Source organism: Labrus mixtus, chromosome 24 (assembly GCF_963584025.1).
Source record: "Labrus mixtus chromosome 24, fLabMix1.1, whole genome shotgun sequence".
Taxonomy (NCBI): Eukaryota; Metazoa; Chordata; class Actinopteri; order Labriformes; family Labridae; genus Labrus; species Labrus mixtus.
This window is the reverse complement of record NC_083635.1, coordinates 3633420-3650043: the sequence shown is the minus strand read 5'-3', so window position 1 is coordinate 3650043 and position 16624 is coordinate 3633420. Positions and strand designations below refer to the sequence as shown.

At 39.0% G+C, this 16624-nt stretch overlaps 1 protein-coding gene across 1 annotated transcript; it reads left to right on the top strand.

The window, feature by feature from the left end:
- The first annotated feature begins 242 nt into the window (after positions 1 to 242).
- Positions 243 to 12324, top strand: calcrlb (calcitonin receptor-like b). The gene is made up of 14 exons (XM_061032898.1): positions 243 to 406; positions 2510 to 2585; positions 3382 to 3535; positions 3623 to 3733; positions 3875 to 3987; positions 4072 to 4163; positions 4959 to 5085; positions 5168 to 5321; positions 5402 to 5462; positions 5548 to 5614; positions 5757 to 5975; positions 6242 to 6283; positions 8540 to 11472; positions 11527 to 12324. The coding sequence occupies exons 2-13, from the start codon at positions 2535 to 2537 to the stop codon at positions 8744 to 8746; spliced, it is 1398 nt and encodes a 465-aa protein (XP_060888881.1). The 5' UTR covers positions 243 to 406; positions 2510 to 2534; the 3' UTR covers positions 8747 to 11472; positions 11527 to 12324.
- Positions 12325 to 16624: the final 4300 nt, after the last annotated feature.

The window sequence follows — 16624 nt, the reverse complement described above, 5'->3', positions numbered from 1 at the left end:
TCTTTTTGTCAGCTATTTCCATGAATATTTGAGTAAATATTAGTAAAATTAATAGCGACCTAAAGCCATATTTATCACAAAAAAAACATTATATTTGTATGTGTACTTTTTACTATTAATAATATAAAATATGAAACTTAAAAGTTATTAATAATATGAGGATGGTGTGATGTCCATTTTATTGTAGGATGGCCCTCTGTGATTTGACGTCATCGCCAGCCTTTTTCAGTTTTCCTCAGGACAGCTCAGTATCGCCTCAGACACCGCTGTGAAACACTCTCCGGAGGACTACTCTTGAAGAAATCCCAACAACAGATTGTTTTTGTCCTTTTCTAAAGTCTCAGAAGAGGATTAATCTTCAAGAAGAAGCAAACACTGTGTTTGTTGGTTTTCTGCTCCTGCAAAGGTAAGTATCAATATTGTTTTCAGCATGAAAAAAATGTGATTACAGATCCATATTCAAATGATTTTTTTTTAATGCAAAATGCTTAAAAATGTCATTTTGAAAGGCAATAGAAGGAAAACCAAAAGATGTTATTGGTTAGAATCACATAGGTTAAGATGTATCTGATAAAATTATAAAGAAGACATCTTAACTTTGCTGTAGCAGGGTCAAAAGTGGTGACAATCAACCCAAATGTGTTATATTGAGTGAAATTCAAGGGTTTTATCCCATAAAAAAGTAATATTTTTTCCAGTGGGTTCTGATTTCCTATAGATTCTAAATAGTCCAGATAGTAAATAAGGGATTTTATTCAAAATGCATTCTTCGATATTATCAAAAAACTTATCCCACCTGCAATTCTGTCCCATCTCAAAGCAAAATCTGCTCACACGGCAGGTGATGAGGTATGTTTTAATGTGTTTTTCTAGACCAATGTGTTTCTAATAAAGAACACTTTGCATATTAAAGTGTGCATATCCTTTTCTTCTCATACAAATGGCCCACACAAGGGAGTAATGTCCCTTCGAGGTATAAAGTGTCTTTGCAGGCTGTCAGGGAGATACAATATTTGGGTTTGGGTGTTTGAGATGTTACTCTAACAAACTGACAAAGATTTCCTGAATAAGCAGTTAATAAAATATTTTATAACAAGTGAGACAGATGAATGATAAGTAGAGGTTAGTTTGAAATGTGAAGGGGCATTTAAAAGTGGTTCATCATTATAGACATTTCAAACTAAATATATGAAATACTTGAGACTAAATCAGTGCTTATTTAAAACCTCGTTTTAGGTTGTCTTTCAATTTGTGAGGGATTTATATGTATAAGTCCTTATAACTTAATTAATAAGGATGGGAAATGGAAACTATTGTTTAAGGCAGGTGGCATGTAGATACATTATAATACTTTTAAATGTAATAAAAAATACAATCATATATTTTGAAGAACTTTTCCTTCAGCAAATGTCAATATTTACCCTTTCCAAACAAACACAATCCCGTCTTGGATCATGTTCTTGCAACAACTACCTGCTTGTCTCTCCATTTGAAGTCAATTTAAACATCATGTTTTATATTTTCTATTGATTACATTATTATTGTGCAGCTTTTCCTTTAGACTCTATTTGAAAGGAAGGTTTCCATGCACAATAAATCTTATCTATTACAGTACATCCCTTGTAGTTGTACCTTTAACAACAGTGGAAAGTATGACTGTGCAGAAAGAATATGACAGAAAATGTGTCAGGGAAAGTTCAAACTGTTGTACTTACAAAAACTAGAGCTACTGAAACAAGATGTCTACGGCTACTTTTTCTTTTACTGCTTTTACTATTTCTACAACATAACTTAACTGTCATACTTTGCACTGTTTTCAATATGACTGGAACACAATCTGTGCACTGCACATACTAAACACACATCTAATCATTGTGGAAAAGATGACCTCAGAAATATGCTGCAACGCTGCTTATCTTTTACTATGATGAACTGAATTAGATTGGAATGAAATAAGTTGCATTCATCCTTTTTACTGTTATGTTAACATTGATTTTAAGTTGTTTATTGTAGAGTGTCTGCTGCACATGCTCTCCCTACATTTTCCATATTGATGCATTTATTGGCTAATCTTTGGTTTAACTTGCTCAACATGCATGATAAGCATGCAGGAAAGAAGCTGTGGGGAACAGAGGAAGTAAAAGGCCAAATCTGTAACCGCAACGTCCAAAACAAGAGCTGCCTTAATGTGTTTAAAATATTATATTTTTATTTATTTAAAAAGGCTTTTTGGGCACGGATGGGCATTGTTTTCCAGTAGGAATGAAGTATAAGACAAAAGGAACAAAGAAAGACTTTATTTACTTGCAGCATATAGCTTGTATGTGACGCGGTGTAGAGCACGTGAACCAGAGTTTGTATCCAGCTGCTGCAGCTCAGGAAGCTTTTTTATCATTGAGCTCAGAGGGAAACTATTTTGGACTGTGCCAACACTTTAACATGTTCCTCCAAAATGCATAAAGATACCTTCTGTGAAATCTAACAACAAAGTTTTGCCAACCTTCCTCAGATTACTCGAGGTGATCAGAAGACAGATGGATCTCCACTTCTTGGTGTTTTCCCTGGTCCTAATTTCACTCAACAAGGTACCTTTGGTGGTGTTTTATGAATTACTTTGCTGTTGTTTTTTGGAATCTTTTGTCGATTCAACGTAAATATCAAGGTGATTTTTTAGTTTTAAAGCATGTTAATTTGATCAGAATTGACGGGAATGTCCCTGAGCTGAAATGAGAAGTACAAAATTCATCTATAAACTGTTGGAAACCACTACAGATGATGTTTTTTCAACTTTCCACTACATTTTTTTATTTTAGATCATTCAATTTCAAATCTAATAGTTGTTGTAATTTATGTTTCTTTAACTCCTGAAATAATGAGCACACACTGGTGACATTAGATCAAATATGATCCACGCACTAAATCTGTGTTTGATCTCTTGTGTTTTGAATAGTTTGAGCCACAGCCTAATCTCTACAGAGCTCTGTATTTGATTGGTTGAATACTCTAACCCTGATGTTGCGGTCCTTAAAGCTGCACATAAATCAATTCCTGTAACACTTCCAGAAAGTCGATTGACTTGAAGAAAAAAAGAATCGTCAAAATCGAAGAAGCAAAGGCTGAGATATACCAACCTTAAGGTCCTGATATGGGTCACAACTTGATCCTACATTTCCCATAATGCAACAGAAGAGTTTGTCTCCTCAGCCTCCTGTCCTCATCTCAAGTCAACCTGTGTGATAGATCCAGACTTTTAGCTCCAAACAATTGCAGAAGACGTTATAATAGTGACAGTTTAATGCTGAAATGTATCTATCTATCTTTATCACGCGTCTGATTTTGTATGTTTGTGTGTGTTTGCATGCTTTATTTCCATGACCCCAGCTGCTCGTGGTGGCGAGTCCTAATGAAGAAAACTACCAGGAGCATCTGAATCATCAAGGTGAACATCAGGCGACAAGAAACCAGATCACTACGGCTCAGTACGAATGTTTCCAACGAATCGTGAAACAGTCGCACCGCAAAGCGAAAACAATAGGTGAGAAGAGACCGCGTTTGAACATTTGCGGAGTAATACGAAGTCACTCTGACACAGCTTGTGTGTGTGTGTTTTGTCGTCTTGCAGGTTTAGAGTGCAACACGACGTGGGACGGCTGGCTGTGCTGGGATGAGATTGACGCCGGAGTGACGACGGTGCAGGGCTGTCCGGACTACTTCAAAGACTTTGATCCTACCGGTAAACTAGAGACATTTGTCTCAATTCAGAAACAATATCTTAGAAGGACAGGTCGAATTTTTGTTTTTGCAGCGGTGTTGTATGAGGTACTTCTTTGATGCAACAAAGGCTATTTAGTTAAAACCTACTTTTTGTCAACAGCGATGGCGTCCAAAGTGTGCTCAGAGACGGGCGAGTGGGGACGACACCCGGAGAGCAACAGGACGTGGACAAACTTCACAAACTGCAAAGCAAACATGACACATCACGGGGCAGTAAGGACGAATAAAAACAGCCGTCAAATATTTTTTTAATTATTAATCAATCAGCTTTTACTGACATTGTTTAACTGACTACAGGCGGCGATGACTCACTTCTACATGGTGATGATTGGTCACGGCCTGTCGCTGGTTTCACTGCTGATATCACTCACAATATTCTTCCATTTTAAGTAAGTCAGTCTTCTTTATTTCCCATTTGTATTCAAACAAACTATAAATAATGTGGATGATATCAAAATCATCAGAGGGAACAAAATCCTGACGTGCAGAGTTTGTTCGATCATTTAACAAAGTTGAGAGGTTTAAGATGTTTAAGCTGATAAGTGGAGATTAATCTGTGTTGATGTTGTGCATAATTACCACGATAGCTGCAGGGAAACATGTTCTATTCAACAAGACATAATGAGAAAGCACACAACATATACTGTAGACTCATTTAGAAATCAAATCAATTAACATTTATAAAGCTATGAGTGATGACTGATTAGAAAAAACAACAACTTCAGGTATCTTTTATCCAGACGTATTCACTTTCATACCGTGTTTTAAAGGGCTGCTGCAGCAACAGATGCAAATTGATAATCAAGGGTACTGGTGAGGTAATGATCCATAAAATGTGAAGTTGTTTATTGACAAGTTGTCAGAGAATACGATTACTCTAATGTTCTTTCATACTTTCTTTTCTCTTCCATACTGGGAGGGTAGGAAAGTGATGTTAAGGACCTCTTATTTTGCATTTTTACAGAATGGAGCATTAATACATCATGTCTTTGCACCTTTGGTTGCCTTTATAGGCTTGTAGATATTTCTTCACTGTATTAACAATGCACAGATGCAATTTCTAGATTTGGAATCAGCGTTATATTCGATATTTGAGCTGATTTAATGGAAAATTCATGAGTTAAACGATTGAAAGGTCAGATTGTATGTGTCTAACGTTTTGAACTTTCTTCCTCTGCCCCCAGGAGTCTGAGCTGCCAGAGAATAACGCTCCACAAAAACCTCTTCCTCTCATTCGTGCTGAACTCAGTCATCACCGTCGTCTGGCTCACGACAGTTGTAAAAAAACAGGGACACACTTACAACGATTCTGTGAGTGAAACTATCCTGACACTGATTAGAATGAAAAGATTTCTATTTACACATCACAGCTCACAGTGACTTGTCTTTGCAGGACAGCTGTAAACTGCTCATGTTTGTCCACCTGTACCTGCTGAGCTGTAACTACTTCTGGATGCTCTGCGAGGGGATCTACCTGCACACTCTGATCGTGGTGGCGGTGTTCGCAGAGAAGCAGTACCTCATGTGGTATTATCTGCTGGGTTGGGGTAAGAAAAGAACATGTTTGATGATGCACATTTCACTCTCTTTCACTTAATTCTCATGGAAATCCTGCTTTGATTTGCAGGATTTCCACTCATACCAGCAGTGATCCATTCAATAGCACGTCACTGCTACTACAACGACAAGTGAGTGTTTTGTAAAGATGTAACTTCACCTGAATCGTGTGTCTCTTTTCTGCATAATAAAATGATCTAATCGTTACTTTCACAGATGTTGGGTGAGCTCAGACACGTCCCTGCTGTACATAATCCACGGACCTATCTGTGCTGCATTGGTGGTAAGCAAAGAAAACTCCACCATCTCTTTCATGTCAATCATTCTTGTGAATAAATACGGAGATCTTGGTGGTGATTAAGGAGTCTTGATCCACACTGTTACAATGTAAGCATTATCTTCCCTTTGCCCTTTTTTGACTCCAGGTGAATCTCTTCTTCCTGCTGAACATCGTCCGGGTTCTCATCACCAAGCTGAGGGTGACGCACCAGGCCGAGTCGAGCCTTTACATGCGGGCGGTGAGAGCCACACTCATCCTCATCCCTCTGCTCGGCATCCAGTTTGTCCTGCTGCCCTACAAACCCCAGGACCACTGGGTCTCTGAGATCTACCTGTACGTCATGGAGATCCTCATGCACTACCAGGTCTGTGAGCACAGCCAGCAATGACAATAAACAAGAATCACCAGAATTCTTGCCTTATTTGGCTACAGATTGGTTGCATAACTTTCATGACATTATCCTCGAAAACTTTGCAACAGTGGTTTAAAGTTACAAAAATTCCTACAATAACAACATGCACATGTGTCGCTGTAGGGCATATTTTTACACACTGTCATGCAGCTGTTTTGGCTTAAAGGATTTCCTAATGTTGTTTATTTTCCTCATGGAACTTTTTTTTTCACGTACAGGGTCTCTTGGTTTCTACAATATTCTGCTTCTTCAACGGGGAGGTGAGTAACAGCAGATTGTTTTTTGCAGCATCTTAAATTTTAAGATTGGACTTTCAATTTTTGATCCACAAATACCCATGAAAGACCCTCTCAACCTATTTGAACAACTAACAAATCAGAAAAATCATTCATTTTGAAGCCCTTAGTCACTTTTTCATTTGTGATTTCATAGATTTTAGTCCCTTCTTTGATTTGTATGCATATTTTTAGTCAGATTTGGCCTGAAAATATCAACATAAAAACACAAAGCTACATCAAAGATTAATTGAGGTCCTGTAAATTGAGGGGGAGGAAGCATTTTTATGTCAGAACAAAGGGACCTTCTCTCCACTGAAGACCATTTAGATTTACTGCCCTCTAAATCTAATTAAGGCTCAATTAGATACACACTTTATTAAAAACAATTATTCATGACCTTTCTTTTAGCCTCCTTAACACAAGAACGACCGGCATTCTATCACTACTAGAAAGGCCATAGCGGTCATTTTAACTGTTTACGAATTATTTGCATATCATTTCAATAATCAATATCAAATATAAGAATAAATGGATCTGTAATGTTGTGAAAGGTTTAATAAACTTCAGGACACAAATATTAAATTCTAATGAATTTGAAATTTGAATAGTTTATCGACAACCACGGGAACAGTAGCCGGCGTTTTTTGCGAATGGGAATGATCTCTGTATCATTCTCAGGTTCAATCTCAGAGCCAGTTTCAGTTGAAGTTTCGAGAGACCAGGAGACATCACTTTCCGTATCCGAACCTGTGCCTCCATCAGACTCTGCCTCATCAAGGCTCTGGAGCATGGCTAATGCCTCTGTGGCAGCAATCCTCCTCCTTCCTGACATTTCGTTCTATTCTGTTCTAAATCAGATCCTAATTTACTCTATTCTGCCTTTTCAATGTTGATTAATTCAGATGTATGTCTCCTATTCTTTCTATATGGTTTTAGGCGGGTAAGCTTTCTTTCCTCCTTGGCTCGAGCGTTCTTAGATCGTGAAGGATTTTAACTTGCTGACGATCTGCCAAAGCAGAGAGATTGTAGAATCGGGCTAATGTGTTTATTTTATCATGCTGCAGTTTATGCTCCGACACAGCCGTGTCTCTCAGACAGTGATGAGAGATATAACCCCGGTGTTTAAAATGTTGCTGTCGGTGTTTTCTGCTCTCTCTCAGTTTTTAAAAGTTACTTATCAAGCCTCTCCACCCGAAGCTCACCTGTTGTGATAACGGAACCTATAGGGATTAGGCTAAACAATGTTACAAAGCAGCAGGCAGGTGAGAGTGAGTAACCATGGTGACTGTCTGTCTGTCAATCAACAATGTCCCGCCCCCTCTATGAATTAAACTCTTCTTTTAGTAAAACTTACTTTGATCATGTGTCACAGAATGAACACATTCTGTATTACGTTTGATTATATATAAACTAAACTAAATGATGTCATAAAAAACAACAAAGGCTGCAGAGCCTGTATGAAGCTCCAGCTGTAGGAACTCTTCAGGGCTAAAATAGAACAGAAACACAAGAACTCGAAGTCTACATGTTTTTAACTGAATGCATCACTGCGTGAAAATGTTCCTGATGAACATAAAAAGAGGACACATAACTAAATTATAATTTCAAAGTGGTGAGGAAAACCTTCAAATTGTGCATAAATATTGATCTAATCGAGTGAAAGACATTTCTGTTGCTAAAGATGTTCTGGGTGAGACCTCCAGACCTCCTACAAATATTTTTTTCAAATAGATTAAACTTGTCAGCACAGTTTGTGCGCATTTAAAAACATCATACAGGGAAATAAGTTTGGTTGAACTGGTCAGCAACTTAAAAATTTGTCTAAATGAATGTATGAAAAAAATTGTGATAAAATCGTGATCGTGATTTTGCCCAAAAAAAGATCGTGATATGATATTTTTCCTATATCGCCCACCTCTACCTTCAAGAGCGGGAAAAAGTAGCAAAAACTGAAATGATACACTGGCTATAATGCATGCAGTCAATATGACCGCTATGGACTTTCAAGGTAGAAATACTCAAAACTCTTTTGTGTTTTGTGTTTTTGATAAAATAACAATGCTAGAATAAAATATAGACACATTTAGGAAAAGTCATGGTCCTGTAGTTACATAGGTTTTATTTTAAGTAAGTTATTACATTGCAAAATTAAAAAACAGTCAAAATGACTGCCTTGGTCTTTCTAGTTGCCGTTTACCCAACAAAAAGACGAGTTCTTCTTTCTGTGTCTTCCTTCAGGTCCAGAGCGTTCTTCGGAGACACTGGAATCAGCAGCGGATGCAGTTCGCCGGCACGTTCGGCAACGCCGACTTCTTCCGCTCGGCCTCCTACGTGGCGTCGTCGCTCACAGAGGTCCACCGCTGCTACAGCATCGAGAGCCACACAGAGCACATGAACGGAAAGAGCTACTCGGACATATTCAGATCGGACAGCCCTTTCGTGTGAAGGTGGACAGAGATGTTCAGAGTTTACTGCTTCTTTGACTTTTCCCAAGATGTTTTGAAGTCAAAGTTTTCTTGGATTACTTTGACCAAGGACAAAGAACAAACTTTCCTTCTTGTGATGTTTTTCCATCTACCAGCTGAAAACAACACCTTTTTATTTTTTTTCCTACAACTATAACCTAAATGGAGGAGCTCAAGATGGAAGAAACTGTTTCTACATCGTTATTTACTTCCCACAAATATTTAAGTGTCCTCATGTCTGGTGGCAAGACCCGCTGAGTCAGCAACGTGTGTCACTGCAAAACATTAGCACAAGGAAGTACTGCTATTGGATCGTATGGAGCGAGGAGATTTCCTGGATATTTTTAAGGGTATTGAAACGGGTTTTTCGACAAGAATTAAGTGAAATTTCTGAAACTTCCACTGGAACAAAATGCATTTCAGGTTTTAGTTGTAGGCACATAAATCTCATGTGTAGCACAACTAAAGGCACTTACAGTTAGCCCTTTGCTAGCTTAAATAATATAGGAGGAGGTGTCAGTCACCAGAATAAGACATAAAATGTAAAGATTGAGAAGTGATAAATAGCTACAGAGAACGTAAAGTATGTTTTCTGTGGTGAGTAAAACTAGTACACTCACACAAGTGAATATAAATGAACAGTAGCTTGCTGTATGCTAAATGCTGCTCTTGCTTAGCAACATGCAAACTCAACATTTAGGCTCAAAGCGCCCTATAAGGGTTTTCTGTAAAGCTACAGTAAAAAGTAATAATGAAGTTCACAGTGAAATGTTTTCAGGCACATAAACTTACATAGACTTGAGTATCCTGCTTTTGATTTGCATATAAACATCATATCACAAATTCAGGAACTGGGATTTTGAGAATCCCCATTTTTGCTACCTGGAGAACTCCAAAAGAAAACAGGATGCTGTGGCATGTATACGTCTTACCCTTGTTTGTAACAGCTGCAGATTACCTGTGCAGCGTTTGTGGCCAGCTGAGGCCAATGCCAGCAGAGTTTTATAGACCAGAAAAGATATAGGCTAGTTATGTTGCTATGGTTACTCATCTTAGATACCTTCTGCAGAGGCATTCATTTGGAACTATGAACAGACTGTTTACCTGGAACTACTTTCATCGGTGTCCAAATAACAAAAGTTGATGGACACCCACGTGACACCCTTCAGCCAATCAGAATCGAGTATTCACCAAGACCATGGTATAACTTAATATAATTGGATAAGACGGGAGAAAGCAACAAACTGCTTACCTATCATAGTTTGTAGAGAACAGGCTACAGGACGCCGGGTTCCCACGTACATGTACGGTGGAGCAAGTTGGAAAATACGGAAGAAACACTTTACTTCATGGCCAAACATCAGAACAATGAAGTGGCTCTGATCCAGCAACTTTAATATTTAACTAAATCTTTGGCAAGTTGCTTGGTCATTGTCCGCTGGCCACCACTGCAGACGGTGGTGTTGATGTCGGCTTGTGTTGTAAAAAAGACACCTGCGCAAAAAAACATGCAGTAATCAAAAACATGGATACTTTATCATGTAAGGGATATGAATATCAGGTTTCTCTGTGTGCATGTAAACACCATATCCTGAATATGATCCAAACCGGGGATATAATCGGGGATACTCAAGTCCTTGTGAACACACTCCCTGTCTGATCACTTTTAGTGAGAACAGCAGGATCTTTTCAGCCTGACTGTCATTTTATCCTTAAAACATACTGTTCAAAAATGCTGGAGACATGATGATGTGATTGTCACAGAGGAAACTGTTACTGAAAAGTATGTGTGTGTGTGTTTGTACATATATTTGTTTGTGTAAGAATACGACATATATCAAGACATTAAGTATACATACAACTTTGTGTTTAGACAGCCTTTGTATATGCTTTCATTCAGCTAGGAACACGATGCTATCCAGCCTGGTTAATTATCATTCATTATTATTATCTATTCATATAAAACAGTTAATTAAACGTTAAGAGATGAATCCTGTAAAGATATTGGTGTCCAGGAAACAGATTCAGCAGGAACTGAGTCATGTTGATAAATTAAACTTATGATTATCATTAGTAGCGCCCTTTTTCGTAAAATTCAGGAACGCCACAACTTGAGTGAAGATAGCCTCCCACGTGACACCCTGCTGAAGTAAGATTAAAGATTTCATTTCCTGTTACAAACTCTGAAAAGTGAAGAGCTGCTGGTTTCAGCTTCAAAAAACAGAGAGTTACAGATCAGCGTCTCAGGAACAAAAAACTTCCTGTAGCTTTATATAATCCACCGATTAAATAATACATTTAAAGTGGGGCAGCAAAATAAATCCTCATTATCACTATCACAAGAAACACATCACAAAGGTCTGAATTTAGTAAATAAGAAAATGTATCTTTGCAAACAAGCACTGCTTCCTCACTCAACATGTGAACATTTGACATGCTCTCAACATATTCATGCAGTTTTACGAAACTCAAGCAGGCTACCAGATTCCCTCAGAGTGATTGTCGCAAATTGAGCGGTAACAAAAATGATTTATTTATTTTAGGTTCATGAGAAACATGTTGCTAAAGCTAAAGCTAACAGGGACTCTTTAGTACAAGTTTATTTATCTCGCTTCATCTCATTATCATGGTATCAAAAAATTGTATTGCATGTCACTGCATGTTTCTTCAGTCAGCCCTGATGTAAAGTAATAGTTGGACTTTTTTGTTGAGCGTTTGATGAGTAGGTCAATACCTGTCTCATTCCTGTTTGACATGAAGCTACAGCCAAGAGCTTCTCAAAGCTTAGCATAAGACTCCAGCGGTGAACGGCTAGCCAACCTTTGCGTCAGTGCAAAAAAAAAACCTTTGCGCTTACTTGTAAACACAAAATATCGTGAAGTATTTTAAAAATGTCGTACTATTCCTGCTATGTACAGCACTTAACCCTTAACTATTACCTCCAAACACAGCTGACGATCATTTTGTACGTGCTCTCTTACACTGGACAAATTTGTTTTTCTTTGTGCTAGCATTAATGTCTAAAGCAAAAATAGGAAGTTTTGGGGAAAAAAAACACTGTCTGTTAAGATTGCTAGATTGGCTCGAAAGCTCTCCACACCTCTTGCCACATTATGTCCACAAGTATAATTTTAATTTTAGCATTAGCATTTAGCATTAAAGCTAACTGGTTGTTTCCAGCCATTTTCAAGTCATTATGGTAAGCTAAGCTGAAGAACTTCTGGCTATGGCGTAAGTTCATTTTGACAGAACAAATAGAAAAGTGATCTCAATCTTCTTATTAAATTAAAATATCTTCAAATATCTCGTTATTGAACCTCGTGCACAAATATTTTATCTCTGATGTATTTTCCCATCACAACAAACAATCTTTATGTTAACAATTGATGCATATTAAAACCAGATGTGTGTTTTTGAGGATTGTTCTCTTGGGTCTGAATCTCATTTCCATCTTTGTAACATAGCTTTGTCAACAATTCCCACCAGTGCTTGTTTGTACTGAAGACAAAATGCTGTAAATAAAAACAAGCTACTTCCAGATGAGGTTCCTAGAAAGGATTCGCTGTTGTTGTGTTTCTTTCCCTAATGTCTTCCGTTCATGCTTCTTTCCCCTCCAAGACAAATGCAAGACAATCTGTAAGTTTATTTTCTTTCCCACATATTTAATCGAGGGTGGGATTTCCTCGTATGACCTTAGACAACACTACCCACTAAAATTAATATTGTTTCCAGACAAAGCAGGGCGTGTTGCTGTCTGTTCCTCGTCCAAAACGTAAAGCGACCAGGGGCAATTAGGAAGTCCCAGAGGAAAAGTGCTATATCTGTGCTTTCTGTGCATCATTCATCAAACACAGAGGCTGTAAAAGCATTTAACATTTATCTTTGAAAGATCTGTAAAAAGAGCACAGGGTGATCAGAATCATGTGTACATTGTGCGTGACTGTTGATCATTGCAAGTAATATTTACGAGCCCTTTGCCTGCCTTTCAGTCCACAAAGAATTCTGGTAAATGTGGTTTTGGACGATGCATGATAATTGCGATGTAGTGCATGAAATATCTGCCGTTTTGACAACATAACAAACCAGAAATGTAAGTTGCACCCTGTTGCATCAAAGTGAAAACAGTTTTTCCTGTGTGGTTTCTGATGGCACGTTAAGCAAGTAAATGTATTTTTTTTTTTTTGTTTTCTAATCACAACACCACCCGTAAAAAGTCCCACCTCCCTCTTCTGTAGAAGTCAGAGCAGTGGATGCATTGCACGCTTCCTGTTTCTAAGAATAAATCGCCATTGAACTCTTGATCTACCGGCTCTTGTGCGCTGCAAGCAAACACTTCCTCTGTCTCATGACTAACTCTTGTTTACTGCCTTCACTTCCGCATGCTTCATGTTGAAACTCAAAGCGTTTAGCTGATGTTTTGTGTTTAGGACACGTATGTTTATAGCCACTCTGTGTATTTTTCAGTGACATTTCCACAGGATATTACTGAATAGAGACATAAAAATGCCACATGTGTCTCCTGCAGATGTTGGGGTGCAGACATGATAGTAGAAAATAACATAACAAGTCAGTTTTAAAATGGAATAATATCATTAAGGTGCATACTTGTAGTGTCATATGTATACATTTTCTGTCATTTGACATTTTATTTGACATTATATTTCTTAATCGAAGCTTAAAGTAGCATGTGTGATAGTGATGCGGTGTTAAAACTTTACCCATCTTTTCAGTTTGAATTTCAGTGTGTGCCTGCAAAAAAAAAAAGTCCATCACTTCCTGTTGTGTTATGTTACTCTTGCCAACATTTATGCATTTACTGTACAATCTGTTACGTACATTTCACTCTTAATTTGACAATTGCATTAAGCACAACTCAGACTTAAATTAGAGATCTTGATTTTCTTAGTTAGACAAAAAACAAACCCGCCAAAAAAAACCAGGAGATCAGGTGATAAAAACAAATTAACTAATGGCACTAAAGAAGGTATTCACTCCAGGTCGGGGGGCGTGGAGATTTGAGTTTTCCTTCCTTGAAAATGACCGCTCGTCACGAGTGCAGGAAAAAAATGATGCAGAAGAGATGCTGCTCACATTCACAGAAGTGGAATGTTAAGAATGCAAAAGACCCTCCCCAGTTTAGTTTAAACCATTAGTAAAGGAAATTTGAGAAACAAGATGTCATAGTGATGTGACATGGTTTGATTTTCTGGTGATTTTTAGAAATCCAAGCGAACAATCACCACACAATCACTTTCTGTCTGTGGACTCTGATGCACTTTGACTTCTTCTAGGGAAGACTAACACACTTCAAACAACAAGCTGAAGCCGTTTCCAGGATTTTCACTTCATTGTAAACCAGAAATTTATGGTTATTCCGACATTGTGTTGCAAATAATCACATCTGGCTCTCTGCGTGAGCCGCCACTTGTGCGTGGGGATGTATCACTCTTGAGAACAATGGAATGAATTCTTGGCTGTGCTCGAGGGTGTGGAGGGCGTACAGTACCGAGGTTGGGGTGAGCTATGTGGCCCGGCTGTATGGACGTGACCCGGGTCTGGGTGGACTCACAGGAAGTCTGCGGCTCGCTGCACGGCCCTCTTAGACCGCTGCGGGGTCGTGAATTATCTGAGCAGCTCATCGCGGAGTGATGTCAACACTTGGTTGGCGGGTTGGTGGTTTGGTGGGTGTTATGCTCAAATATGTGAAGATGTCACCAGTTAATTTCCAGACTGTTAGACAGGGCCGCAACACTTCTTCTGTTCTTTGCAGCAGTTGGTCATCATACATGTCATAACCTTGAACTTGAGCAGCTCGAATCACGTGCCTAATTCACAACAACATGGACTTATTCCCATAGTTTGGGGCATAATCTCAACGAAAAAAAGGCCAGAATTAAGAAAAGCATAGTCAACCAGGGCTCACACACAAACTTTGAAATATTGACTGCCTGAATTTTAGCACTGTTTCGCTTCTTAGGAGCTTACCTGTTTTGCAAACAAATATCTCGATAGACTGTCGAACTCCCTCCAGGTCAGGGAGGCATCTGCTTGGGGGGCCAGTAGGGGCCCCCCGCGTGGCTTACATCTAAGCCTTTAAAGGTGTTTTTAAGAGCTGTCCAAACCAACATAACTTATCTCACTCCCACCTTGCAACACTTGCAACCCAATTTGGCCTCACCATGACCGTGTCCACATTTTTCTATACCTCCTCTTTTTTTCTTCCTTTTCTTATGCACATGGACACCACTGCTGACGGCCACGGCAACCTCAGCTGCACACTGATGATGCTACTGACGCCAAATCAAAGTCAGTAGGATTCATCCTCTTGGGACCATGAATGACTAAAAATGACCCTAAAAAGAAAACTTTTGAAGACTGTTCCAGGAATTTTTCTGGTGTTAAGGTTGAAACTACTTTCAAACTACTTACAGCTTTACCTATAAAAACATTAAACCCTTGGAAAATGGCTCCAAGTTTTTTTAAACCAGAAGTAGAATTTAAAGAGCTGAAAAGATGGTCCATTTGAAAGTGTGAACGCAAAATGTACTTGACAAACCAGCAGACATTTGGAACCAAATTCTAGAAAACCTCTCGAACGATAAGTCTGTTCGAGTTTTAAAGAGCCCAGTTCCTACAGCGCAGGGCGGCTTGCCTGAATCCACTCGTACGAGGCGCTTCGCCGCTCTCTTCTTCAGCATCGTCGTGCCAACAGGAACTCCCTCGCTCCTCTCCCAGTTTCCTGCCATTGTTCTCCCCGCTGCCACCAGGCCCAGGCTCCTCTTAGGATCTGGGAAAAGGTGGGATGTTAAAGCGGCTCATTTCCTTTTCGATCAGCTTCGACCTTAGCTGATGGAGGATGGGTGGGTTTAAGAGTGTGTGTGTGTGTGTGTGTGTGTGTGTGTGTGTGTGTGTAGGTAAAAAGGTCGCACCCATCTGAAGTAAAACTGACTTTTGGTGCTGAATTATATGTAATTAATTTTTCTGAATCATGTTCTGTATTAAACACAATCAGTCCCCAGTCACCCACCCATCACTCACCTGCCGAAACTGTGTTGGGCCTGAAAAATAGTAAAGTTAAGGAGTTATTGTAACTGACTAAAGTAGAGTTTTATTTATCAGCTTGCAGGCTACGTTAGTTTACCTTCGAGACAATTGTTGCCACTTTTGCAGGACCAGATATTTTGCAAAGACACTCATTAAATCCACAAACCAGTGATGCACAAGAGTGTTGAATCTACATGTAAATTGTTCAAAATGACGTATCTATGTGGGTATTTCCATAAAACCTAATTAAGTATATAATTAAGGTTATAGTTGGCTTCTTTCTCATGATCTTTTACCAGAGTTTTTAAGTGTTTTGGGGGCGGGGGGGGGGGCGTCAGTGAGGTGGGGTTGGAGGGTGAACAGGAAGGAAAAGGAGTAGCTGGGAAAGCTCATCGAGGCTCCTCAGCGAACAAGAGACACCCGTCAGGATCTGGGCGTCGCTGCTAAGTCATCTCAGGGTCGTAGACTCTGGGTGAAGCAGGTACACATACATTTCTTGTGCGTGGAGCCATGTATACAGAAATCTAAATGTATGCAGGAGGAGATGAAAGCAAGAGAAACAGGAGTGTCCAGCCTTTGTGCTCATATATTTCCTCAGGAAATGAGGGATGACTTCTTCCTCTCTTGAGATAAGAAGGAGGATTATGAAAGCTATGCGGCCTGTTTTTGTAAACCAGCGTCCCCTAATGTCCTTTTTATCTCAGAACAATTATACGGTGTTTATTGATATTAGCTCAAAACACCACTTTACCTGAACATAGCGTCACCAAGCTGTTAGCAGGGCTGTTGATTCCTTTTTAAAGCTCTGAAATAA